Consider the following 26,744-nt stretch of genomic DNA (forward strand, 5'->3'; position numbering starts at 1 on the left):
GGCAGATGTTGGTAGGTAGATTTGTTCTCAAAGCGTTATTCTGAGCACTAGGGTTTCTGACAAGCCCCCAGGTGGTACCCATGCTGCTGGCTCTTGAACAATAGCTTGAGTGGGAAGGTCCTGGGGAAGACCAGACTTCAAGGGGTGTCAAGAGGAACCCAAGGCCAGGTACATTGGCTCACACCTGTAATCCTAGCATGTTGGAAGACTGAGGTGGGAGGATCAATTGAGGCCAAGAGTTCAAGACGGGCCTGGGCAACATAATGAGATTGCATCTCTACAAAAAATAGAAAAAAAAAAAATTAGCTGGGCATAGTGGTGCATACCTGTAGTCCCAGCTACTCGTGAGGCTGAGGCAGGAAGATTGCTTGAGCCCAAGATTCTAGGCTGCAATGAGCCGTGATTGCACCACTGCACTCCAGCCTGGGCAACAAAGTGAGACCCTATCTCTACAAACAACAGCAACCAAAGGAAGAGGAAGAAAAAGAAGAGGAAGAGGAGGAGAAGGAAGAGGAAGAAGGAGAAGAAGCAGAAACATAAGAGACAGAGACCATAGCTTCTGTGTAGAAGTATCCCCAAGACAGAATGGTGTTCTGAAGCCCCCAGGGAAGGAGAGGATTTTTAAGGAGAATGTGGTCAAGAGAGGAAAAGGAAGATGCTAAAAACTCTCCAGAAGATTTGGCTACTAAGTCACTGGTGTCCTTAAAGAGAGCAGGTTTGGTGGGGTGGTGGGAGCCCAAAGTCTGTACCATTTTTCTCTACCTTCCCTGAATAGATTCTGTTCAGCTATATTCATCTAAAAACGTGGGGCTGGGTTACAGAGAGGGGCAGAGGCGCAAGGAACACTCCCTCTTAACTCCAGCAGCAACTGTGCTGTCACGGGAGCTCAAAGCCATGTCACATAAGTTTATGGGCCTGTTCGTGGCTCTGGATGTGCTGCCATCTCCACCTGTGAGCTTATTTTGGGACATGCAAAATATTTATTTGCCAAAGTACACAACAGCAGACAGCATGAAATAATGGGCCTCATGGATATTCTACACCTGCAACAGCGGCTCCAAATGTCTAGCTTACTGGGCTGAGGAAGAAGGGCGCTTCAGGTGAAGACTGATGTCCACCTGCCTGCTTATTCAGTTCGCTCTTCTGGGGTTCTTTCAGGCAGAATTATTTTCTTTTGGTGTTATTTCTTTCTTATATTTTCCACCCTATGCATTAAAAACAGATTGTGCTTTTGTTTGTTTGAGGTGTGCACTGACCTAAAGTTATGGAATTGCGATTTGGTCATAAATCATAATCCCATAATTTTAATAGAGGCCATGCCTCTAAGAATACATTAATGATTGCTGGTTTGTTTTGATATTCTCTACTTAGATGTTCTTCTGTCTGTCTGCATATCTAGTCTTTTAAAACAGCACGGTTGCACATTTGTTAAGGTATAAGAAGGTCTAACTTGTTCTTTTCTGTGTATGACCTACCGACTATGAACTTACAAAGCAGAAAGGAGATATCTACAGTATTATGGTGAAGATTTGTGCAGGAAAATACTCTGAAAGATGAAAATGGAAACTGGAAATCCACTGGCTCTGTTTCTCTACTGTTTTAAAAGGAAACAACCACTTAAAACTGGATTTTCTAAAAGGAAAAAATTAAGTAAAAATAAAAGCTAATTTTAGTTTAGGTTGTGTTTGCTCATTTGCATATTCCCTTTTTCCCATTTGTTGGAATCAGAGAAAAATAACAGTCCTCTAACCTTTTGACGTGAACACAATTTGGTATTTCAGTTGGCTCATTCTTTGATTGTCAAAATTTTCCTTAAAAAAAAGAAACAATTTTCTCTACCCACTTTGAGATTGATGTATTCAGTTCTATTCCACTGCAGTGGCATTTTTTAAAAATTTTATTTGACGTCACAATTACTCTACCATTAGAACGCTGTATTCAAACAATCATTTCATTTCATTTTATCTGCTTCTTAGATGATCACCAAAAAAAATGCACTAGTCATCACGGCCTTGTTGGTGCTTGTTTTGTCCACCTGGTGTATGGCTGGTGAGTTTAACAAACAAAGAAAAGTACACTGAGATAAGTAAACGGTCTGTTTGTGATATTTGTATTGTAGCCAGGCTGAAATAGAGAAATGACAAGAGGAGAGTAGCTGCTGCTACTGATTGGAAACAGACAACGTTGGACACAGGGTTCTGTGAACTCCATCTGGGCTGGCTCTGTCAGTCCCCATCTCTCTGGGAGGTTGGGGTTATTATTCTCCTTTTCTAGAAGAGAAATCTAAAGCTCAGAGCAGCTAAGTAAACTCTTCCAGGTCACAAATATTGTATATTTCATTGAATTTTTGATGTCATCGCTTGTACCGATTTATGTACCATGAAGTAAGAAAGATATACCACCACAACTATAGCACAGTAATTGTTTTATTCCTTAGAATTTTTATGGCATACACTTGGCAAGGCTCAGTGGCTCATGCCTGTAATCTTAGCACTGTGGGAGGCAGAGCTGGGCGGATCACTTGAGCCCAGGAGTTTGAGACCAGCCAGGACAACATGGCGAAACCCCATCTCTACAAAAAATACCAAAACTTAGCTAGGCATGGCTGTGCATGCCTGTAGTCCCAGCACTCCAGAGGCTGAGGTGGGGGGATTGTTTGAGCTAGGAGGTGGAGGTTGCAGTGAGCCAAGATCGAGCAACTGCACTCCAGCATGGATGACAGAATGAGACCCTGAAAAAGTTTTTAAACTTATTTTGGCATGGGTTTCTCTCATATACATCTCTTGTGAGCATGTAATAAGGAAAGTATAAATGAAATAAATCAGTTATTTACAAAACTTCACAATTGGAGTCTGACTCTTCTGAATTATTTTCCGACTTGGAGTCATCAAGTTTGTGTTTGGCGGCACAGGATCATCCTCTCTGCCATCGAGAGTGCTGGGGAGGTAGCATTTCCTAAGAAAGGTCTCCACTCTTATCTGCAGGATTCTCTCCCCAGCCTTCGTACAGGCAATGACGACTAAGGCTGACTGCTGCTGGCTGACAGCGATTGTGGGCTGTAGTATGACTTCAGAAATATTCAAATGTGAGTAAATATATGTCTTGAGGTTGAAATTCAGGTCTGTGTATCTCTTAACTCATGCACAGAAAAGGGGCTTGTGCCATTTCCATTCCCATCATAGCTCAGGAGCAGGTGCTGGATTTGATCTGAACTCTGACTTCTGCTCCCTACCTTTCACTCAGATGTTAATACCACGTATTTTCCCTTTCAAACCTCGGATGGAGGCAGCTTGGTGAACCTTTAAGGGAAAAGGAAAATTCAAAACCAAATGAAGAACTTTTTCTGATTGTTGCTGTCAAAAACTTCCCTGATGATTTCAGCGGAAGTTCTCTGGAGAAGACAATTTGACAAACATCTGAATCAAGTGTGTTCTGTCAGAGTCACCAGAGTGTGAAGATTCTGCTGTTTGGTTCTGTGCAAAGAGATTGGTTAAGAAAATTGTCAAGTATCCCAGATGCAGGCGGCTGTCGCTCTGATGAAGCGACTGTATTGCACTTCCTTGGGATGCCCGCCTCTAATTGCTGCAGCTATAACCACTGCTTGTAGCCAGGGTGGGCTAAAAAGTATCACAGTCGGCTGTGGAAAAAAGCCTCACGTCCATAGGTTTTAGAGTAGAATCTATGTCATCATAACTGAATTGTAGCATATAATTCAATCTGCTTGTATGGATGCCCCCTTTGCCTAACACTCAGGAAGCATCACACTAAGAGAAGTCATCTAAGATGCGCATGTTTTGTGCATGAAAGTACATCTGTATACATTTTCCATTTGCCCTTTTCAGTTTTCTTTGAGCACTGGAGTTTGTTTATTTGTTTTATATTTTGGCAGCTAGGGACCAAGATATTTCTCTTCTGTGCTTTCTCCAACTCTTTTTAGAGTTTAACAAGTCAAATACAAAACTCAGGGGAGTTAATAAGCCTCGTGATGGTATTGTGCATAGCATCACATTATTGATTGGATATACTGCATTGGAATGCTGTAGAAGAGCCCCAGACCAAAAAATTTCAGATGCCTGAAGCTTTGAGCTTTCCAATTAGGCTGAAAGGTTCCCCTGATAACCGGTAGTGCCGAAGCTTTTAATATTGTTTAGCTCTATCAGTTATCAGCAACATTTTCTAGTTATGGAGGCCAGAGGATCACTTGATGTCAGCAAGGTAGCTCATCTAATCTACTTGCCCCCTTTCTAATCAAGTATTCTATCTGGAAGAAAAGAAATTTTCACTTTAACGTAAGCTGATCATAATTGGGAGCAAATGCTTCTTTCCCTTCTTCTATGCTATCTCCTCCTGTGCAGTCTATTTTGCATCCAAAGATACATTTGAAAGTCAAAATCCCTTAGAGCTAAATATTCTAAACTGACAGAAGAATTTCTAGTGGCACACCAGCCTAGAGCCATGTTTTTATGAGGACATCACTTTCTATTTCTAAGCTTCACCATGCACTCTTGCTTTCTTAGTGCTGGGAGCCATGCCACATCAGCTTGCCTCCCTCTCAGCTTTTAATGTTTTTTTAATGGAGTCCAGTTTTCCGCCTAAGTTATGGCTAGCTTTCTGACAAACCATCAGACACCTAAGTGACCATAATAGAGGTGTCCAGATGTGACATGGGAAAAGGCTATGGCTAACTTTCATGCCTTTAAACAAAACCATATTATAGCCATTCATTTTTACCTGGCCACTGGGTTTGCCATAAAGGCTAAAATGGGGCTAAAGAAAACATTTTAAAAATTAATATATGATATGAAGTCTTTTCTTGTAAGCCACAAGCAAAAGCAATCATTTCTAAATCTGCCTGGCATGGTGAGTATGCTTCCTGTATGGTGAAATAGCAGGCAGGAGTGCTGCATGTTTTTTTCAAGCAAAGAATTGCTCAGGTAGCAATGAAGTTAGTTATCTAATGAAATAAGGCAAATGCACTTTGCGGATACCCAGTGGTTTAGAAGAATTTAGGAAAATAATTGTCAATTAAAAATGAACGGCGAATCATTGGAAATGCAAATCCATCAGGGAATATGGGCATTTCTATGATGAAGGAAGAAATATATCCTCTTGAAAGTCAACAATTTAGATGGCTTTATCTATACAATTTGGAAGACATTTTGCAGAGCATTTGGTAATTAAATATGCCCTCAGCTGAGCAATAATGCCTGGGGTTGCCCTGCTGGCAAATAAAACCTAAGCATTCTCGCTATGCCTGGGTTTTGAATTTCTGCCTGGAATCCTGTGAGTTGTTTGTGATACTGGTTATGAGCTTGTACAATCTATACAATAATGTGAGTAAATCAATCTTTACTAAACAACAAGCAGAATTCATTTTCCTAGCTTCTCAACAACTGGCTCTTCCTTGACAATCAGATTTTAGCTGAATATCTCCACCTACCCAAGGAAGCCTTTCCATCTATGTTAGTTCACCCTATCTGACCACGTTCCTTTATTTTTATTTCAGTGATCACTGTCTGAAATGGTTTTCTTCATTTGTTTGCTGGTTTATTGAATGCCTCTGCCAAGGAGAAAATAAAGTCCTTGAGCGCAGGATGTTACCTGTCTCCTTCATGTCTGATTTCCCAGCTCTTACAAGCAGTGCTGGCACACTATGGGCTCTTCAATAAGGGAGGTTACATGAATGAATGAATGAATGAATCAATCAGTGAAAGAGTGCTGACTAGCATATAGCTCCAAAGGGAGTTACAGAATGTTGGATAGCTCATAGGCTTTGTATAAGATATGGCCATACATGGAGTCATAAAAATGAAGCCTAATGAAGGCAGGAACTACCTTTATGCCTGAAAAAGATCCCCCAACATCTGATATTTTACACTACTGGGGCTTATTAATGGGGATTTCTCGAAGAGGTGACCTGGTGTTATAATTCATGCCTGCAAGGATATAGGGATGTACTGGGGGCCACGTTCAGGAATCACAAGCCCACAGTAAGTCACCTGGATTGTTGAGAGGACTGTCCTCTCCAGTGTGGGCAATTCTGTTCACCTGAAGTTCCTTGAGCAGAGTCTTTTTCTTAAACAGAGAATAGAAAGATATTTTGCCATGTGATTAATATTTTGGGTGCTTTCTGTTAAACTAATCCTTGCCTTTACATAGGTAAAAACTGTTCTTACCAAAAAAGCAGTTTGGCTGATGGAATCTGAGATTCATTAAAAAGATTAGTAACTTAAAAGAAAACAAAACCAAGAAACTTCTTTGAATTTGATGTATTTTATAGGAAGGGGCCTGGTTTGATGTTGCCCAGCTTAACTTTTATCCATATTGCCCTTGAGGAATGTTTTTTAATCGGATGCATTTTTATCTGTATCTTCTGAAGTGACATTTTTTTCCCTCTTTTTACAGGAGGATAGAGTAACATGGAAAACAGAAAGCAGCTTTTATTCACTCCAAGGACAACCAACTCACATACAACGAAGGGCAGAATAAGTCTCTAGGTGCATAGATTAGCCTGAGGGTGTCATGGGTGTGTGTCTTACTTAGGAACCTCTTTAAAAATAATTACCTTGTGATTAGTATCTGATGCTAATGGTATATTTTCATTTAAAAAGTCTGAGGTCTTTATTTACTGAGACAGTGAATGAACTTCTTTTCACCTTGTTCCTGGCTGTTTTTCCTCCTTTGCCTTAAGAAAGACTCAGATTCATAGGCACATACACTTTCCTGCAAATGGGAAATTTTCTAATAAAACAGTTTTCTCTTTCTATTATAATTCCAGTTGAGTGGAATATAAAATATTTACTAAGCCCCTTTTTTTATTTTTAAGGTATATATTTTCTGGGTGGTATATGCACTTAAAAAAGGAATGAGACTGGGCGTGGTAGCTCATGCCTGTAATCACAGCACTTTGGGAGGCTGAGGTGGGTGGATCATGAGGTCAGGAGTTCCAGATCAGCCTGGCCAATATGATGAAACTTCGTCTCTACTAAAAATACAAAAATCAGCCAGGCATGGTTGCATGCGCCTGTATTCCCAGCTACTCAGGAGGCTGAGGTGGAAGAATCACTTGAACCTGGAAGGCAGAGGTTGCAGTGAGCTGAGATTGTGCCACTGCACTACAGCCTGGGCAACAGAACGAGACTCCATCTCAAAAAAAAAAAGAGAACATTTTCTTATGGCTTCTATTTAATGCTTCTGTTTAATATGGTTACGAGGGGAAGCCCATCTGGAGGAAGGATTTATAGTTTTAACTAAAATGCAAGAAATGGAGATAGAGATGCACGATAGTGTTCTTTCCAGCCAAAGCTCCTTAATACAGTTTTGGTCATGTTCAAAGACTTTTAAAAAATGGGTTTGGAGACAATTTTGTGTCCAGTCTTTAATCACTAACCACAGCATATTTCTCCCATCACTTCCGTGATTCCCAGAGGTTAGCATATAATGTATGGATCATGGCAATGGCTGCATTGTGAGCCACATATAAAAAAATTGTAATCAGTTGCTTTGATGTCATAAAAGTCACAGCCTACAATCTAATATCAATGTGATAGGATAGGAATTGTCAGGCTATAGTTAGTTATTGGAAAAAAATAAAGCATCAACAAAATCTGCTTCTAGCAAGAGACATGTATGTTAAAAGACTATTTGGGGCCGGGTGTGGTGGCTCACGCCTATAATCCCAGCACTTTGGGAGGCCAAGGCGGGTGGATTACGAGGTCAAGAGATCGAGACCATCCTGGTCAACATGGTGAAACCCCATCTCTACTAAAAATACAAAAATTAGCTGGGCATAGTGGCACGTGCCTGTAGTCCCAGCTACTCGGGAGGCTGAGGCAGGAGAATTGCTTGAACCCAGGAGGCAGAGGTTGCGGTGAGCCGAGATCGCGCCATTGCACTCCAGCCTGGGTAACAAGAGCAAAACTCCGTCTCAAAAAAGAAAAAAGACTATTTGGGGGAAAAATGAATGTAAATCCTTCCTTGTTTGAGTGACTTGTAGCAGTTCATATGTTTTCTAAAATAAAACTGTGTGGAAAACGAAGGGCATTCCATGGAAGTTGGTAGGGTGAATATCTAGGGTCCTCATAAGTTCTGGCCTTCTCGAGTTTGTCATTAAAGTGTGGTTTTATGATTCCTCCAAAAAGAAAAAGAGTGGGTGTAAGAGAAGTGAGAACCCGGAACAAGGGAGAGAGGAGGAGGAGGATGGGGAACAGTAATATGGACACACTGGAGACTCATCTGTAAACTGGGGAGGAAATGGCTCCCGTAAGAAGTTTGCATATAATTTATCTGGTGCATTCGTATAACATCTTGACTTAATAAAAGAAAAAGAAAAGAAAAATGAAAGAAGAAGTCTGCAGCAAGACAATAAAAAGTTTCCTCCTCACACCCAGACCCTTAGGGGTTTTTCCTTTGAGCCTCAGAGCTTATCCCACTGAAACTCATCAATTTTTGCCTTTATGCTGGAAATGCCCGAAAACATTTGAAGCTTCACAGCCACCCCCTGGGGTGAGAAGATTTCACAATGCCCGCTGAGCCACACAGCCTGTCCCCAGGGAAGGCCAGGGGGCCAGAGGGTAAGGGAGAGAGGCATTCTTTCTGTTCCTAGGCAGGGATCAAGTGCCCTTCCCCTGCCAGTCTGCAAACAAAGAAGTCAACCTCAAAGCTCTTGCCCCAGCGCGTGACCTCGGGGGCCAAAGGCAAAATATTTTATCTCTGGGTCCTAGTGACATAAGCTCCTCAGGCTCTGCAATTGTAGTTTATGATGTGACTAGAAACCTTTGATGGAATGACTATTGCCTTCTATTTCTCTGCCCAGCCATTTATTATTCTGTATATTTTTGAGGGCTATGGGAAACTTTCATAACCAAAGCCTGAGCCAGGCTAAAACTTGTTCTATTTGGAATCTGTAATGAAGTCAAAACATGGCCTGGATTTTCTGAAAGGCTCCTCTGGCCGCCTGTAACAGCCCCAGGGCACAATCAGACAGGGATGGAGAAGGCCTGGGAGCAGATTTTGTTACCAAGAATAGGACAGAACACTGTTTGCCTCCAAAACACTAGGGCTGCTATTTACCTTCTCAGTTGGAAGAAGGGAGACATAAATGCATTATTGCACATAAAGTGTAAATACCAGTTCTTTAATTTCTAAATTTTTAGGATTTTATTTTTTCTTAACTCTCCCTAAATAATTATGCTAAAGAATTTTTAGCATAATTGATTTTCTGAATGAAGGAAATAAATTCTTCCTTTCAGAAGTTTTGACCCTGTAAAGTGCTGTTACTTTGCCTAAAATGGAAGTATGGATTAGGCAGAATAAAAATTGTAAGATGTTTCCAGGTGATTATGGGGGTTGAGAACACTTCCATCTGTGTGCTGTGTGTGTTGGCAATGTCATTATTTTGGGGAACTACTAAGAAAATCCAAGTCTCCCTTTGTTTGGATGTAAAACTTCATCTACTTTTCAGAAGCTCTTCCAAATTATTTACCAGCTCGTGTCTGCACCCTCAAAAGGAGCCTCAGTGCCTAACAAAAGTGGTAAGTTGTAAAATGTAGGTCCTAATTTTTACTGAAGTCAAAGGTTAATAGTAAAAGGTGGGGGGGTTGATCCCTCACTGTTTTGAGTTAATGTTTATTTTTCACCATCATTTAAAGAATTTTTCAGGCCCTTATTTCACTGCTGAAAGCAGAGTAAGAGAACTCAGATTTCATGCCCCAGGGCTTGAATGAGGGAATAAAAACAGCACAACATTTGCATCTATTTAACTGTCTCAGTTCTCAGAGCCCCCTCTCAGTAAGAGGGGGGAAACCGTATCTCTAGGTTAAATGAAGCTTTTCTGAGATATCTGCCGAAAACACAATTCAGAGAAAGATAATCATTGTCAGAAATGACCTAGGAAGTCAAGGCCTTATGATTGAAAACACAGAGCTTAGAAAGGTGCATTCTCTTGCTTCTCTGCCTGCCTGGATATCAATGAACATCAGCTAAAGGTGGCTGAAGAACCAATTTCATGCATCTACTGTACGAGGAAATGAACTGAGCCAAGGGCAAAAATAAAATTATACAAATGTTATTATAGACTAGCCTGCTTCTGTCCTAGTTTAATTCAAATTTTAGTGCTGCAGGCTTTGCTTCTGGCAGTAGCCTTCCTGAATAAATCAACATTTGCTTACATCTAAATTATTAGGGAAGCATGTGACTTTGTTTATTGTATAAATTATACGCAAGGTTAAAGCATTAACTGTTCAACTGGCTTTGTTCAGTCACCTCCCCAACTCTCCCCCAAATCATCTCTCCCCTAAATAGGAAATAAAAATCTGAAACTACTAATTGTTTTTCAAATAACAAAGCTGCATTATGAACCTGAGATTATGGATGGAGAGCACTGTTAGGGGTGTGGCAGTCTTGGTGTTGAGGAAAAAGCAGACAGTCTTGGTACTGAGGAAAAAGAAAGGTGCTCTGGCCCAAGAAATTGTTCACCTGAACTCTGATGGGGTCTCTGCACAAAGGGAAATGGTGATCTGGTAAATACTTGGTTAAGTTGATTAAGGCAGCCAACCAAATGGGATAATTTAATACAAAACTAAAGAAAGCCTTTTGGCTAGGATTTCAGCAAGCAAGGAATTTCAAATTATATTGCAATGTTGGACCCAAACATTTTTATTGCTTTATCTGCTAGAAAGTTAGACATAGGCTGGAAAATGCTCTTCTGAAGAATGATTTTTTGTTTGTTTGTTTTTCTCTCTGCATGTCACTGTGAAATGACTCCTGAAAGACCATCCATCCGTGTTTGGGAAATAAGCATGGGCTTTGGTAAGGAAGCAATTTGACTTTCTAAGTGTTTAGACAAGCCGAGTATCAGGTGTGTCCTCCTGTGAGAACATCCAATTTAAATAAACATCAAGGGTTCAGAGTAGACAAATCCAAAGGTAATTGTTTGCATTACAAAAGGTTCTATAAGATCATCCACAATATGCTTCTTTTTATTGACCTTTCCCACAGTAATAATTTGCAAAATTGTAATTAAATTCAATCTTTTCCAAAAATATACGTTTCTTTTTTTCAAGACTCTTTGTAGAAACTCTGCAGGTCAGAAGATTTTTGTATAGAATGATCTTTTCCAATCAATTATTTAAATCTAAGGTGTGCTCAAGAGGAGAATCAGTTTCCCATTCAACCATTTAGGATTCTTTGTCTCTGCGTCCTAAACTGGGCTTTGAGACCCTGGACAATGATTCTTCTAATCTGGTCAATGGACCACCTGTAAGAATCACCCAGGAGTGGAGCCCAGGCATCTACTCAGTAATGTGACTGCGCTGCATGTGCACTAACATTTGAGAACTACTTTTGCAGAGTCTAATATGGAAGCAAACTGTGTCGTTCTCTCTACTCGCACGTGCTTTGTGTCATCTCCTAGTCATCGTGTCCTGGAACCCAGCCCAAAAGGCTTCCCGATCCCTGCCCTGCTTTGCGTTGGTCAAGAAGGGGATCTCTAGAGCACACTTACTGACTCAGTGGTAGATCTTGATGTATATCAGGCGTTTATGAAAAATTGCCACACATAACTATAATTCTTTTTGAAATAACTTATATGTAAAATTAAATTGCTTTCCACTCAATCAATATGTGTAAGAAATAGCTTTTTAATTTTTTTTTTTTTTTTTTTGAGGCAGGGTCTCACTTTGGTGCCCAGGCTGGTTTCAAACTCCTGTACTCAAGCTATCCTCCCACTTCATCCCTCATGGTAGCTGGGACTATAGGCACATGCCACGTCTGACTAATTAAAAAATTATTTTTTGGCCGGGTGCGGTGGCTCATGCCTGTAATTCCAGCACTTTGGGAGGCTGAGGCGGGCAGATCACTTGAGGTCAGGAGTTCGAGACCAGCCTAGCCAACATGATGAAACCCCATCTCTACTAAAAATACAAAAACATTAGCTAGGTGTGGTGGCAGGCACCTATAATCCCAGCTACTTGGGAGGCTGATGCACAAGAATCACTTGAACCCGGAGGCAGAGATTGCAGTGAGCCGAGATTACGCCACTGCATTCCAGCCTGGGCAATAGAGCAAGGCCCTGTCTCAAAAAAATAAAAAAATAAAACTAAAAAATAATAATTTTTTTTTGAGGCAGGGTCTCACTCTGCTGCTCAGGCTGATCACAGACTCTGGGGCTCAGGTGATCCTCCTTGCTCAATCTCCTAAAGTGCTGGGGTTACAGATGTGAGACCCCGTACCCACCCTTAATTAATTAATTAAACAGGAAGCACTGAAACTGTGCTTCTCCTCTTTCTCTTGGGGAGGAAGAGACGATCATCAGTGGTAAGTGGCAGTTGCAAGAAAACAACACCCACACCCTGAAAGTACTGTCTTAGAAACAGCTTTTTAATTGCAGCATATCAGAGTGAAAAAAAAAAACAGAGATTGGATTCAGACAATCCTGGTTTCAAATGATTCATTGTTCATCCTCTTGTGATGTTTGGCAAGAAATGGAATGTCTCTGTGTTCAGGTTCCTTGTCCATGATATCAAATACATTGCAAATATGCTGAGTGTTGAGAAAATAATGAACAACATGCAAGGAGTATTGGGGATATGTAGCTGCTCAGTAGATAATGATGATGATCAATATTCACCATCGATAAGTAGCTGTGGAATCCACGGATGGTGGCCACAAAAGGTGAACCAGTGAAGTGCTGGGACACTGTTGCTGAAGAAATATTGGAAGGTTCCTGGTGTGCATAGATTGGCCTCAGCCTGAGAACTATTCACTTCCTGCCCAAATCTGGGGCCTGTCTCCTCTTCCAGAGTTCCCTGAGAAAGGAGACAAAGAAAATACAGGCAGACATCATTGAGGGCAGCTGCTTTCAGATAACTTCTGTAGCTGGTATTTTTACAGAGACTATGTGTTGGGATATATAAATTTACCTAGAAATGAACATGATGAAGACTTTATACATGAAATGGGAACTTTGGGATACTGACAACAGACAGACTAATGATTCTGTAGGTTTCTTGGGGTTTCTCTTTGGTTATTTATTTGTTTTATTTTATTTTTGACGAAGTCTTGCTCTGTTGCCCAGGCTGGAGCGTAGTGGTGTGATTTCTGCTCACTGCAACCTTCACCTCCCAAGTTCAAGCAATTCTCCTGCCTCAGCCTCCTGACTAGCTGGGACTACAGGTGCCTGCCACCATACCTGGCTAACTTTTTGTAGTTTTAGTAGAGATGGGGTTTCACCATGTTGGCCAGGTTGGTTTCAAACTCCTGACCTCAAGTGATCTACCTCGGCCTCCTAAAGTGCTGGGATTATAGGCATGAGCCGCTGCACCTGGTCATGATTCTGTAGTATTAATAAAAGTTTTTTCAGTTCCCTAGTTGGGCACCATTGGATGCTGGGAACAATACTGAAGATGACATTTTTCTAGTGACCTAATCTGGCAGAAGATAATAGTAACCTTCCCAGAATGGTGTCTTAACAAGTTTTCATCCTGCTTGGAGATGTTACACTATCCATTTGCAAGTATGTTTTGTTGTTTAATTATCACATCAAGTCTATGAAGTTGGCTTTATTCTTAGACCCATGGTCCTGGGAATACTTTGGAAGTGGTTACAACTGAGTCATGGAGAATAGCCATCGAATGGCACATTGTGTGGAATAAGTCTCCACTGGAGAGAGTTACTATTTGTCTTTTAGTATCCATGTACTATTTTTAAGCTAAAATGATACCTCAAATTCCATCTGTGGACTCACCCTCTCCCACTCTTAGGCCACATAGTTTAAAAAGCATCACATCCATTCTTAACATTCTCTTTTTTTGAGAGGGGAGGGGAGGAGGGAGGCAGGGGACAAGCAAGCTTGAACTCCATGCTGTGCCAGTTACTGGGCCCTATATTTACACTTTAAAGTGATGATCATAGTAATTGACATTCGTCAGACTCTTGCTGTGTGCCAAGAACTGTGCCAAGGGCTTTATGTTCAGTCCTCATTCTCTTTTGTAAGAGGATTTGGGTCATTCATCCACCATGTGACTCAGTCAGAATGAGGCTGTTGTTTTTTCCCAAGGGACTTGAACCTGGAAGCAGGTGAGCTGGTGCTACTGTTGCTACCTTGCCACCACAGGTAAATCAAATAAGACTAATGAGTGGAGGAACACAGAGCGCACCGAGAGGTGAACAGAAAATGGGTGCTGATGATATCATTGGAGCCTAAATGAAACTGTTCCTGAAGAAAGTCCCATCCTGGACTTTTTACCTATGTGACCCAATAAACTTTCTTTTGCCTTAAGCTACTCTTGGTGGAGTGTTTTTTTTGTTTTGTTTTTTCATTTTCAACAGAAGAGAATTGATTTGTTTTGGCTGTGTCCCCACCCAAGTCTCATCTTGAATTGTATTTCCCATAATCCCCACATGTCATGGGAGGGACCTGGTGGCAGGTAGTTGAATCATGAGGGTAGTTTCCTCTATACTGTTCTTATGATGGTGAGTGAGTTCTCTTGAGATCTTACGGTTTTATAAGCATGTGGCATTTTCCCTGCTTGCACTCACTCTCTCTCCTGCCGCTGTGTGAAGAGGTGCCTTCTGCCATGATTGTAAATTTCCTGAGGCCTCCCCAGCCCTGCAGAACTGTGAGTCAATTCCACCTCTTTCCTTTATAAATTACCCAGTCTTGGGTATTTCTTCATAGCACCATAAGAACAGACTAATACAAGAGTCCTAACTGGAAAATGATCTCTTTCTCCCCACTCTATGCCATAGTGAACTATAGACAGAGCTTGTCTGTTAGGTGGCTATTTTGCAAACCAAGGACAAAATGGAAGACTGGCAAGTCGTGGGCAGTTTTATGCTCAGAGATAATGTAAAATTTCCCAAATGTAGAGGACATTCTGCAGGGATTCTAGTTATATACTATGATAGTTATTCTTTCCGTCTTAAAATCCTGATTATAGCTGGGCATATAAGCAATTTTTAAAAAAGACTTCATCAGACTCTTGTATCTATCATCTTGTATCATGAGGCCAGATTTCTACTTCAGAAATGGCAGAGACGTGAACTAAAACGATTCTGGATCCTTAGGGACTTCAGGGAGCAAGCCATCTTCCAGCCCTGGTTTGCCAATATTTGAATTCTTCCTTGAGAAAGAAATAAACCTCTGTCTTATTTAAGTAACTGTTATTTTGAGTTTTTGTTAGCATCAAGCTTAATCCTAATTAAGACTCCCTGATGGCAATTCCAAGAATATGTTTTACAAGAAATTATTTTCTCAATCTTTCTTAGACTACCCATGAAACTGAAAATGAATACCGCTAATGTATGTAAAGTCCATATGATGTTGATATATTCTTTCAATATATATTATATCAGCAATTGCAGCAACATCCAAGTTAGATTCAGTGCAAACCAAAGTGACCCAATTCTTCCTACGTGCTGGGTGCTGTGCTAGGCCAATGATATTTGTCAGTGATAAAGGTGTGAATTTATTTTTTCTTTCCTTAACAAAATATTTCTTTTATAAAATTCTGTACTCTTTGACTAAGAACCCTATTTTTCTCTCCCCCTGGTGCCTGGCAACCACTATTCTACTCTCTGCTTTTATGAATTTGATCATTTGACATTTCTCATGTAAGTGGTATCATGTAGTATCTGTCTTTCTGTGTCTGATTTATTTCATTTACCATAATGTCCTCCAGGTTCATCCATGTTGTTGCAATTGGCAAGCCTTCCTCTTTTGTTCTTTAAGTCTGAATAGTATTCTAGTGTAGGTATGTACCATATTTTCTTTATTGATTCATCTGATGATGGACATATAGGTTATTTCCATATCTTGGCTATTGTGAATGATGCTGCAATGAACATGGGAGTGAAGGTATCCCTTTGAGATCCTGATTTTCCTTTTTTCAGATATCTACCTACCTAGAAGTGGGGTAGCTGGGTCATATGGTTGTTTCATTTTTATTTATTTATTTATTTATTTTTGAGACAAAATTTTGCTCTGTCACCCAGGCTGGAGTGCAGTGGCATGATCTCAGCTCACTACAACCTCCGCCTCCCGGGTTGAAATGATTCTCCTGCCTCAGCCTCCCAAGTAGCTGGGACTACAGGCATGCACTACTGCACCTGGCTAATTTTTGTATTTTTAGTAGAGACGGGGTTTCACCATGTTGGCCAGGCTGGTCTTGAACTCATGATCTCAGGTGATCCACCCACCTTGGCCTCCCAAAGTGCTGGGGTTACAGCCATGAGCCACCACCCCCCGCCATCATTTTAAATTTTTTGAGGAACCTCTATGCTGTTTTCCAAAGTGACTTACCAATTTACATTCTCACCAACAATGTACAATGGTTCCCTTTTCTCCACATCCTCAATAACAACTTGTTATCTTTTATCTGTTTGTTTTATAATAGTCATACTAACAGATGTGAGGTGATATCTTATTGTGGTTTTGATTTCCATTTCCCTGGTGATTAGTGATATTGGGGTCCTTTTCATATACCTGTTGGCCATGTGTATGTCTTCTTTGAAAAATGTTAAGGTCCTTTGCCCATTTTTTTGCTATTGAGTTGTAGAAATTATTTTTATGTATTGGATATTAACCTTGATCAGATATCTCCTTTGCAAATACTTTCTCCCATTCCTTCTGCTGCCTTTGCATTTTGTGTATTGTTCTCTTTGCTGTGCAGAATCTTTTTATTTTGATGTAATCTCATCTGCCTACTTTTGCTTTTGTTGCCTACCTTTTGGTTTTATATTTTAAAAAATCACTACTGAGGCCAATGTCAAGAAGTTATTTTCTTATGCTGCCTTCTAGGAGTTTTACAGTTTCAGGTCTTGTGTTTAAATCTTTAATCCAATTTGAGTTGAGTTTTTGGTATGGTTTAAGATAAAGGTCCAGTTGTCCAATTTGTATGGAGATATCCAGTTTTTCCAGTAACATTTATTGAAGAGACTATCCTTTCCCCATTGTGTATTCTTGGCACCCTTGTCAAAAATTACTTGTCCATTATGCATCAATTTATTTTTGCACTCTATCTTCTGTTCTGTTAGTCTATATATCTGTTTTTATGCCAGTACCATAGTGTTTTGATTACTGTAGCTCCATAACATATTTTTATTTTATTTTGATTTTTATAGAATCAATAGGGTCTTACCCTATTGGCCAGGATGGTCTCAAACAAAGTCACATTTCAAAAGGCATAGATACAAGCAATCCTCCTGTCTTGGTCTCCCAGTGTGCTGGGATTATAGGCATGAGCCACACCTGGTTTGTTACATATTTTGAACTCAGGAAGTTTGATGTCTCCTTCCAGTTATGCTCCTGATAAAAGTGTGAGTTTTATACACAAATTTAATTTTCAGAATAAAATCAATTAAATTATACATTCAAAGATAAGATTTTGAGGCATTTTAGGAGAGAAATGAGAAGGAAGGTGCTATGAATATTGTAGTTGGATGAATGTTGTTCATAGGGGCATAGACACTGAAAGCCTCTGCTTCACAATAGCTGTGGTTCAGATGCTATAGGGCTGAAATTAATAAACTACATAGGAATCACTGGATTCAATTCTATTTGTTTCATAGAGGCACTTCACATTGCTGGGTGACTTTGAAGGAAAGCAAGTATTTTTCAGCTTTAAAATTAGAAAAATTAGTGGATGTTAGGAAATCTATGGAAATTTTTGAAATAATTATTAGTAATTTCTCAGTAGTAGGTAAATTCAAATGTTCATTCCCATGTTAATAGATATTGAGGCAGAAAAGAAAAACTAAAAATGATCATGGTAGTGGTATTGGTGGAAACTGGGAATAACATTCATATCCTTTAGCTTGGTGACTACCCATCTACCCACACATTCACAAATGGGAGTTATTGATAGTGATTAATAGGGAGTTATTGATAGGTCTGATTTGTTTGGTTGGTGAATGTCATTTTCCAAGATTTGTTGAAATTCCTAGAAGAAATAAGTGTTTTGTCAGGTGTGATGAATGAAGGGAAGTAAGAGGAAAACAAGACAACATAGATGTATCAGTTTTCTCTTGCCACGTAATAAACTACCCTAAATATTAGTGGCTTAAGACAGTAGCGTATGATGCTGGAGGTTGACAATTTGGGCTGAGCTCAGCTGGGCAGCTTTGATCTCATCTTTTTCATGTGTCTTTTGCAACCCTGGGGTGACTATGTGCGTCTTCTGGGAGTTGACAGCTGTTGGTTGGAATAGCTGGACTTTCTTCCACGTGATCCCTCTAGAAGGCTAATATGGATTTATTCCCATAGTACTAGTAGAATTTTAGGAGAAAGTGGAGCCGGGTGTGGTGGCTCAAATCTGTAATCCCAGCACTTTGGGAAGCTGAGGCATGCAGATTCCTTGAGCCCAGGAGTTCAAAATCAGCCTGGGCAACATAGTGAAATCTTGTCTCTACAAAAATTAGCTGGTCATGGTGTCCTGGGCCTGTAGTCCCAGCTAGTCAGGAGGCTGAGGCAGAAGGATTGCTTGAGCCCAGGAGGCAGAGGTTGCAGTGAGCCAAGATCACGTCACTGCACTGCAGCCTGGGCAATACAGCAAGACTCTGTCAGAAAGGAAAGGGGGAAGGGGAAAGGGGAAAGAGGAAAGAGGACACATATAAGAAAGGTATTCTAAGGATTGGTTTTCATCTCATCTTCTGTTCCTTCCACTGTAGCTAGTATAGTTTCCAAAAAAAGATAAGACCAGCCTTTTTGACAAGAGGCGCTGCAAAGTCACATTTCAAAAGGCATAGATACAGGAAAGGGAGTGGCGTGGCCATTTTTCAATCAATCTACTATCATGAACAGTATTAGGAAGCTGAGGGAAGATGGTCTTGATTTGTTGTTGAACAAATGTGTGGAGAAGTAGGAAGAAATAAAAAGAGGATACAGGCAGGAAAAAAAGAAGGGCATCAAAGAGCAATGGCTGGTTAAAATGTGATACAAATAGCAATAGGGAACCCCAGAAGACCCTTAAGCAAGACAGAAATGTAGACAAAGCAGAGGGCATGTATAAACATCCGCAGAGTTATAGGAGACTTCTGGCTGAGGGCCTGGCAAGATAAGTAGAGCGTTTGTATCTCTGGGTTTCTGAGTTAATGATGCCAGCAGTCTCTGGACCAGCCAAATTGTGGTGGATTTATTATTTACATTACAACTGCATTGTAAAATGAAAACATATGTCTATATTTTCAGTGCTTTGACGATATCATTGAACATGCTGTAGAATTTTGTATCCAGTATCAGGATGCAATTTCCCTATCAAATAAAATTGTTGTTTGCTTTCTGTACTCCATATTATTATGGAAATTTCACAGTTTATCAGCTCCAGTGAAGTCGACTGAAATGAGTAGGCCACATATTATACAAGCTGTTTTCTCCCACCCCTCTGAATATCCTGATTCTCTATTTATGCTAATATTGTTTTATGCTAATAATGTACTTTTTTTGTCTGTTGTGATGCCATACAGCCTGATTCATAGGAGCAGCGCAAATGTTTTAAAGCTCTCTGGTGGAAATGATAGTGTTCTGAAATAACTCTAACCAGGGAACACCTTGGTGGCATCCTCTCATTTCACTTTTCCTCCTGCCTCTGTTGGTAATGCATTGCTGAACCCAACAAAGAAGAAGTTGCTTAGGGCCTGTGTTTGTTCCTGCTGACCATGAGAGTAATAGTAACTTAATGTGCAACTGGATAATGCTGGGGGAGACCACCTTTCCAGGAGGAATTGACCCCCTCCCCCCTTTTAAAACTGCAGTGTGACACCAGCTAGTACCAAAATCCTGTTAACAGATAATTTTATTATATTTCCGAGTTCTAGACTAACAATATAATAGGGTGTGCATCCCCTTAATGGCTGTGATGCAGGTTGGGCAAGCCCCAAAATTTAAGGGCTTAGCCTGGAGAATTATTGGCTTTGTCTGGGAAAGAATTCAATGGCAAGCTGAAGGTGTGAAACAGCAATCTTTTACTAACAGTCAGTAGTGCTCCTTGCTGAGCAGGGCTAATTCCTAGGCAGCAGGCCTACAACTTGGAATGGATGGGCTGTTGGCAACTGTATTTCTACCCACTTTCACTTACATGCAAATTAGGGGAGGGTCAATGCAATTTGAGGGCATGGGTTATTTAGAACTTTCTAGGAAAGGGGCAGTAACTTCCAGCTCATTGCCACGGAAGGGGGTGGTAACTTTCAGGGTGTTGCCATGGCATTTGTAAACTGTCGTAGCACTGGTGGGAAGAGTCTTATGCCGACAGGCAGTGAGGGCAGCTAGGGATCCATTTCCTCTCCATCTGCTGAGTCTGGCGAGTTTCTTCACTTCAACCCCTTGGCCCCTTGGGACCTAGAAATGAGTCCTGCTGGTCTCCTACCTCAGTTGCATGTTTTGAAAAATATACTGCCTTAGAGTTTGGGAGCTCCTATTTTCTCAAAAAATGATCTTCAGGTCTTGTGTCCATTTTCTCATTTTAATTTGTTGCCTCCCATTTGGCTGACACTGAATTCTGAGCAGGAGGGAAGGATCAGCTGGCACAGCAAAGAAAAGTATGGTGGGAGGGTCCTTCTCTGGTTAGGGGTTTAGGGGATGGTTATTTAACCCGTAAGTGTGAGAGATTTTGTAAAGAAAATATTCAGAAATTATCTGCTTGTGTAAAATAATATTTAAAAGAACAAATAAATGTTTCTGGTAGCATGTCTTCATTATAAAGCCGTGTTAGTTCATCCTTGTGGCTGAGAGCATGACCTTTGAAGCTAATTTCCACCTCTTCTAGCTGCATGACCGTGGGCATATATGTTAAACCTCAGTCAGTCCTGGTTTAATAATGTCATAAGAATGTGTCAAAAGTTAAATTAATAAATGTATTTGGTGCACAGTGCTTGGCATACAGTAAGCACTCAGCAGTGGCATCATCATCATCACCATTGTTGCCATCATTGTCATTAACCAGCCTCCTCACATCTGTTTTCTTATTTATTTGTTTAAGATGGAGTTTTGCTCTTGTTTGCCCGGCTGGGTTGCAATGGGGCAATCTCGGCTCACCACAACCTCCACTTCCTGGGTTCAAGCAATTCTGCTGTCTCAGCCTCCTGAGTAGCTGGGATTACAGGCATGTGCTTTGTATTTTTAGTAGAGATGGGGTTTCTCCATGTTGGTCAGGCTGGTCTTGAACTCCCGACCTCGGGTGATCCACCTGCCTGGGCCTCCCAAAGTGCTGGGATTACAGGCATGAGCCACTGTGCCCAGCCTCTCACATCTATTTTCTTATGCTGGTATTCAAACTCCATCAATCATATGATGCTGACTAGTAGGTGCTAGGTACTCAGGCCCTCAACAAGTTTATGAGAAATAGGTAATGAGTGAATCAATCTATCCATCACATTATAATTGCAGTGGTGCAGCGGCATGTGTGTGTGTGTGTGTGTGTGTGTGTGTGGTCTTTGAAAGGAGGATTCATTAGCTGCGCATCACAGCGAGCACCTGGAAGTCCCCACTACTCAGGAGGCTGATGTGAGAGAATTGCTTGAGCTCAGGAGTTTAAGCCACTGCACTACATCCTAGGTGACAGAGCAAGATCCTGCCTCAAAATGAATAAATAAGTAAATTATATACAAAGGAGGATTCTACCTGAATAAGTGGATAAGTGCTTTTGATGACCATAAATGGTGGAATAACTAGTCACAAAAAACTTTGCACCAGGGATTTATTGATGTGTCTGAAAATCCTAAATGGAAAACCAATAACAAGTATATAAAAGCAGCATTGCCTCAAGGCACCCAGGCCCTCACTTGGCTTGTCTCTATCTCATCTCCCAAGGCTGCCCTGAGGCTCCCCCTTTGGAATTCTAGGGCTCAGAGGAGTCTAGGTGAAAACAAATGCCCTAAAGAAATATTGCAATTAATGTCTTTGCAGCCTGACTGTTTTAATAATGCTTTAAAAAAATTGTTTGAGAAAAGGGCAATGTTCATAGCTAGAGACTGAATTTCAGGCAGCATATACGTCACATACTTCCAGGCGTCTCGGCTGTCACTACCTCAGACGTCTTGGCCATCACTCCCTCATGATAATGTGCCCTGCTTTTCAGGGAAAGAATCTGAGGAAGGCTGGGTATGGTGGCCCATGCCTGTAATCCCAGCACTTTGGGAGGCCAAGGTGAGAGGATTGCTTGACCCCAAGGGTTTGAGATCACCCTGGGCAACATAGTGAGACCCTGCCTCTAAACAAACAAACAAATAAAAAATTAAATTATCTGGGAATGGTGGCACAAGCCTGTAGTCCCAGCTACTTGGGAGGGTGAGTGGGGAGGATGGCTTGAGCCAGAGAGGTCAAGGCTGCAGGGATCATAGCAAGATTCTGTCTCAAAACAACAACAACCACCACCACCACCACCACCACCACCACCACCACCACCACCACCACAACAACAACAACAAAATGCCTTCCCAAAAACACTGAAGAAAACCCTAAAATTATGAATTACAGAAAGCATCAGAATTGTGTTGAAATTTACTGGAGTCTCTGACTTTCCACACTCCGGTCTGATCAGCCTCTTTCCCAAGGCTTCCCAGGGTGTTGCTTCTTCCTAACTGGTGCCTTCTCCTTAGTGCCCCTCCTTAAACAAGCTCTTCTTGCTTTTAGTGACCCCTCTCCTTTCCCTCTTTAAATCCTATCCATCTTTCCAGTCCTAAGACAAATTCTATCTCTTGTAGGATATAGTTTTCTGCAACTCTCTCCCTTATTTAGATCCACACTGTGTAGCATTTAATTGTTCTGTGTTAGCTTTGTCTTCCTAAGTAGGTCACGTTCTCCTTGAGGGCAAAGATTATGCTTTAGTTTCTCTTGTTTCTCACTTGGAGAGGCTGGGAGTGATAGATACATAGTAGGTGCTGATTAAATATTTGTTGATTGATTCCCTGCAAAGGGGTAGCTGCAAACTAAAGTTAAAGCACTAAACAAACCAAAGCAGTGATCTGAATCTCCCTTTGGGAAGATACTCTTACGGGAATGGAAAAAATTCTTCAAAGAGCCTTGTCAGCTAATGTTCTTCTTTGAATGCCCTTCTAATGAGATATCAGGTGGGGGATGGTGCAGGGCTGCAGGAGCACTGTTCTTTCCTGTAGAGTTTGGAGCCGGCTACCAAGGACATCCCAGGGGAACAGGGACTCTGGGGTACAGAGGCATGAGGGTAGGATATTAAACAAAAAAGGAAGTGAAATGCTATACACTCATGTCTACACCCAAGAATGTGTAATGCACTTCTCTTACCCACAACCCAGAATGAAGAGAGGTTTGACCCTCCAGCTAGAAAGTAAGAGTGAGAGGGAGAGGGAGAGAGAGAAAGAGAGGGAGAGAGAGCTGAGGAGGGGAGAGCTGATAAAAAATGCTTGTTTGCACTTAGCAGCATGAAAGGTGACTGAGAATTAGCCTACGCCTCTGCGCCTAGCCTCTTTATAATGTACTGAAAGTTTCATAGCTCTATTGAGGGCGACACTGGGCAGGGTATAATTCTTTATAAGACTAAAGCTTTGGGGCTCTAAGGAAAGAGGAAGGGATGAATGAGAGGCACACTAGCAGGGTTAGGATAAATGGGTGCAGGAGGAGAAAAGCTGCTTTTTCCTCTCCTCTGGATGAGTGGATGGAGGGCTGTGTGGACACACACACTTCAGAATCTGATGATGGGTAGTGGCTGGGGCCACCCATACAAACATAAAAACCACTGCTGTGAGTTGATGCACATGCATTTCCGAGCGCTCAGCAATCTTACTATACAAAGGGAACAGGAGATGCCATTGTTCTGGAATTGGAGGCACGGGCTCACTGTCATGCTTGAGATATTTGAACCAGCATCATTTATTCAGCTAAATATTCAGTAAAAGTGGAAAGTCAAGGAGATTCAGGTCATGGAAATCTGATACCCTCCAACAGAAATAGATATCAACTCTAGTCTTAGAGATGCTGGTTAAAAAGTAAAATGATTTGGTGGCCCATTGGCTAACTCTTAGCAAGACTGCTTATATATAATGTAGATTGCTTATCTACAAGATCTTAGGAATGGTCCCTAAAGTGGATGTTATCATCCTTAAGTGGAATTTTAATTTCCACTCTGGGTCCAAAATATTTCGTTTCGTAAAATAATTTCTTTGAAGTGATAATGGAACATATGAAACACACACACACACACAAACACACACATACACACACTTTTCATCTGTCCTCTTGGATCTTTGACCTTTGCTTCTGCTTAAAATCTCTCAGGATGGTTTCTGTATCTCTTTTTGGGGCATGTTTGTTCCCTCTGCAGATGAGCCTCAACTATGGGTTTGTAAATATTGTAAACCACCTATGTCCCACAGGCATAGCTGGAAAGACTGTTGGATGATGCTCAGAAAGAAAAATCAGATGAGGAGAAGAGGTTAGGACATTTTTAATGGGAAAAAGCCATAACTGACGTCTGGATGGTTGAATATGCAGTAAGCTGCCAGCTCTTGCCCTGAGTTCCCAGCGGATATTCATAGCATGTAATATTCCAGGCAATGTACTAGTTTGGTTTCACCCTTGCTCTGCTTGGCAGTCCAGCAGTGCATGGGTAGGGGAGGCCTCCGCAGCAGAATACACTTTTCCTCACTACTTACATTGAGAAGGAAGAGGGAAGAGCAGAGTAGGATGGAGATCTAAGAGCACAGTGCACGGAGGAGAGACGGTGAGAGAGAGAACCCAGCCCCAGTCACTCTCCTTTATGACTTCCAGAGTTTGCTAGTGCCCCAGTTCACTCAGGGACCCTCTCAGAGAATGTGTGAGGTCGTCCCTTTTCCAACTGTGTAGTCATATGAGGCTGAATTTTCTTTAGCTACACCAGTAAAATAACATATTGCAACAAAGTGAATGCAGAAGTGGATATAAGAACCTAGCTGCCTTTTCTTAATGTAGGTGTTAAAGAGACTTGTGAAATGCAAAATAATGTCACTCTTCTCATACATTTTTCGCTTTGAAAAATATAGTTTTCAAAATAGAATAAAAATGCTATTTATGTTATCTATGTGTTTTGTACCTTAGCATGTAATGGGTTTATTGTTCTTTTAAAATAAATATCTACGTGAATATTTAAAGTTTTCTTTTAATTTCTCTATCTTTTTTTTCTGAGAAAACTTGGGAACCATCTCTCTGTCTATCTTTCTTTTCCTTGACTGACTCTTGCTCTGTCGCCCAGGCTGCAGTGCAGTGGCACAATCTCAGCTCACTGCAACCTCTTCCTTCCATGTTCAAGCAATTCTCCTGCCTCAGCCTTCTGAGTGACTGGGATTACAGGCTCCAGCCATCATGCTTGGCTAATTTTTGTATTTTCAGTAGAGATGGGGTTTTACCATGTTGGCCAGGCTGGTCTTGAACTCTCTGACCTCAAGTGATCCACCTGCCTCATCCTCCCAAAGTGCTGGGATTACAGACTCACTTTAATTTCTAATATTGTTACTAATAATCTACATAAATAAAAACTCTGGGGTTCCCAATAAACTAATAATCTACATAAATAAAAACTTTGGGGTTCCCGATAATCGCTGAGTGTAAAGTGGCTCTGAGACCGGAGTTTGAGAACCTTTGCCTAAGGAAGAGCGTACGAATTCCAAAACCGTGACAAGAACAGCGATCCTTAGAGAAGGTGGATTCATTTCAGGGTAAATGTAAAAAGATCGACTCTTCCTCTCTGAACCAACAGCCTGTGTCTACTCCCAGGTGCGAGTGTCCTGGGAGAGGTACGGCTGCATGCCTGACCGTGAGCTGCCTTCCTTTATTTCACAGCACTGTTTGATCACAGCATTTTCTCCTGCGTTGACGCGAACACAAGGGCACCACCTACCTCATGTCTTCCTTCTTCCTGTGGATGTCCAGATGAAGAACCCCACACTCCTTTGAGCGAGATAAACAAGGAAGATGTGTGCTTAGTCCAGAGGTTTCATCAGGAAAATGAAAGCAGAGACAGTAACGTTTTGGTCTTGGTTCACCTGTTGGCTTCAGAATGAACGTAATTAAGATGACTAATGATAAACTCAGGCTGGAAAAATGCATAATTGTAGGTCATGTTGCTGTGAAGTTATGAAGAAAAAGAACTCTTCAGATGTATACATGTTCCTGGCCACTCTGCTTCTTAGGGTGGAGTGAGAGGACTGCCCGCCTGCCCTGCCTATGAAGGAGGAGGTGCAGCCACACAGATAAAGCTGGTCTGAAAAGAGCTCGGCTTTATTTGTTCTGGGGCCAGATGAGCTTGCAGATCTGCAAATTCAGAATCTGGCTGACTTAACCATCCAGCACAGGTGTCTCTGGAAAAAGCTGGCCACCACCCCTGGGTAGACCCTTTCACCAGTTAGCAGAAAGGGAGGCACTGAGTCAACATGACCAACTTACTTTCCCTGAATTTCTCAATTAGATTCTTTAGCCCTTCTTTGCTGGCAAGGAGAAAGAATGTGCAGAAAGGCAAAGCATGTTAAAGCTAGTGCAGCCCCCTCTGCTTGGAAGGAAGCTCAGGAATCAGGTACAAGTCTTATTGTCAAGCACATGCCTTCATTTGTCGAAGGGTCACTAAGTGCCTGTCTGTGGCACTGACCTAGTTACAGCTCCTGAAAGAACCTGTCTTGAGCAGGGAGCTTCAACTGGGCACTGGAGGAGCTGGGAGGCAAAGGACCAGCCTGTTTGCTGGTTAGAGAAATCCAAGGCTGATATCAGAGCTCACATGATAAACACTAGGCAAGAGGGCTCACCATGTTGG

At 41.4% G+C, this 26,744-nt stretch overlaps 1 protein-coding gene and 1 long non-coding RNA gene across 6 annotated transcripts in view; one reads left to right on the forward strand and one right to left on the reverse strand.

Annotated features, from left to right (window-relative positions):
- Positions 1 to 14,280, forward strand: part of LOC144579034 (uncharacterized) — a 38,331-nt gene extending 24,051 nt beyond the window's left edge. Inside the window, exons 2-5 of one of the 5 annotated variants that reach the window (XR_013525824.1) lie at positions 2,985 to 3,085; positions 6,406 to 6,497; positions 9,464 to 9,533; positions 10,772 to 14,280. Coding sequence is in view for 2 of the 5 variants with exons in the window: in XM_078347927.1 (XP_078204053.1) it covers positions 2,985 to 3,093 (109 nt within the window). In the remaining 3 variants the exon portion in view is untranslated. Of the gene's footprint in view, positions 1 to 2,984; positions 8,035 to 9,463 lie in introns of those variants that run through there. The other 4 variants (XR_013525823.1, XR_013525822.1, XM_078347928.1 and 1 more) reach the window with 4 other exon arrangements.
- Positions 12,358 to 26,138, reverse strand: LOC103787605 (uncharacterized). The gene is made up of 2 exons (XR_613304.6): positions 25,839 to 26,138; positions 12,358 to 12,806 (listed from the first exon to the last, which is right to left on the reverse strand). It is a non-coding gene; the product is annotated as an uncharacterized LOC103787605 (long non-coding RNA).
- Between the last annotated feature and the right edge of the window lie 606 nt (positions 26,139 to 26,744).

This window comes from Callithrix jacchus, chromosome 13 (genome assembly GCF_049354715.1).
Source record: "Callithrix jacchus isolate 240 chromosome 13, calJac240_pri, whole genome shotgun sequence".
NCBI lineage: Eukaryota > Metazoa > Chordata > Mammalia > Primates > Cebidae > Callithrix > Callithrix jacchus.